General features: G+C 51.7%; 1 protein-coding gene across 1 annotated transcript in view; it reads left to right on the top strand.

Moving 5' to 3' along the window:
* Positions 1-141: 141 nt before the first annotated feature.
* The window catches only part of PSMD7 (proteasome 26S subunit, non-ATPase 7), a gene marked incomplete at its 5' end in the record, with an annotated part of 2,977 nt that continues 1,674 nt past the window's right edge, over positions 142-1,444 (top strand). The window contains 3 exons of the mRNA XM_017741360.1: positions 142-466; positions 726-818; positions 1,308-1,405. Of these exons, the coding sequence (XP_017596849.1) occupies positions 142-466; positions 726-818; positions 1,308-1,405 (516 nt within the window). The remainder of the gene's footprint in view (positions 467-725; positions 819-1,307; positions 1,406-1,444) is intronic.

Raw genomic sequence — 1,444 nt, 5'->3', positions numbered from 1 at the left:
CGGGAGGGGACCCTGTCCCTCCGGCACCCTGGGTAATTTGGGCCTAATTCCGCTCCCTCCCGCCGGTGCGGAGCGGTTTTAGAGTCAGAAATAAAGCCCTAAATCTCAGGAGGTGCCCGAGCCCACGGTGGGTGACAGTGGGATCGGTCGCTGCTCGCAGGCGGTGTCGGGGTCGCATCCCCGGCCTCCCCGGGACAGGCTTTGGTTCCGAGGGCTCCGGGACGCCCTTTCGTGGGTGCGAACACGAGCAGTGATGATATAACACAGTCACTGCCCCTCTTCCACCCCCGCTGTGTCACCCCCGCCACGAGAGGGGGGTCCCTGCTCCCTCCCTCCCGTCTGCGAAAGGGACTGACAGTCGTTTTTCCTTTCAGAATAGGAAAAGTGGGAAATCAGAAGCGAGTGGTCGGAGTGCTGCTGGGCTCCTGGCAAAAGAAGATCCTGGATGTGTCCAACAGTTTTGCAGGTGAGTTCGGGTGTCCTGCCCTTCTCCAAACCCACTGAATTATTTAGTGGATGGATTGTGTTGGGGTTTTGGAAGGCACCCTGATCCATCCATGTACAAATCACCCCATATCCAACAACAAATGCAAACTGCTGTCGACACCCCCAAGTAAACCTCACTCTCCTTTACCAGCCAAAAATACCCAAGCCAGAGCATTTCAATAAACATTTTAATTCAGGAAGTTGGATTCTTAAACACTGGTGTTTTGTTTTATTCCCAGTACCTTTTGATGAGGATGACAAGGATGATACTGTGTGGTTCCTGGACCATGACTATCTGGAGAACATGTATGGAATGTTTAAGAAGGTCAATGGTGAGTTGAGATCTTCTGACAGTCAGGGGTACATTCCCAAAAACTTTCAGGGCTGTGGAAAAGGGAATTTCTATTAATCACAGAATCCTTAAGGTTGGAAAAAACCTGTAAGATCATGGAGTCCAACCATCAACCAGTACCACCAGCATGTTGTCCACTAACCGTGTCCCACATCCACGCGGTTTTGAACACTTCAGGGATGGGACTTGCATCTCGAGATGTCAGAGGTGCAGGCTGTCAGACCCTGAGAGCAACACAATTAACAGAAGCCATTAAATAAGCAGTGAAGGGACCAGCAGGAAGGTTGTGGGTCAGTAACGGTGACGAGTGAGCGTGGTCACTGCTCAAGCCATGGCCTTGTAATCCATTTCCCTCTCCTCCACATGGATCAGACTCTCACCCTTGATGTGCCTACCCAGTCTCTGCTCTGGTCTCTCTGCTGGGGCCTCCCCACAGTTCTGATTCCAGATCCTTTCTGCTTTTGCTCAGCCAGAGAAAGAATCGTGGGGTGGTACCACACGGGCCCGAAGCTGCACAAGAATGACATCGCCATCAATGAACTGATGAAGAGATACTGCCCCAACTCTGTAAGTTTGGCCTTTGGGGTTGTTCTTCTCTCTCTTTCC

This window comes from Corvus brachyrhynchos, unplaced genomic scaffold, assembly GCF_000691975.1.
Source record: "Corvus brachyrhynchos isolate BGI_N302 unplaced genomic scaffold, ASM69197v1 scaffold365, whole genome shotgun sequence".
Taxonomy (NCBI): domain Eukaryota; kingdom Metazoa; phylum Chordata; class Aves; order Passeriformes; family Corvidae; genus Corvus; species Corvus brachyrhynchos.
Note: the sequence above shows the minus strand (reverse complement) of the source record. Positions and strands in the feature narration are given on the sequence as shown.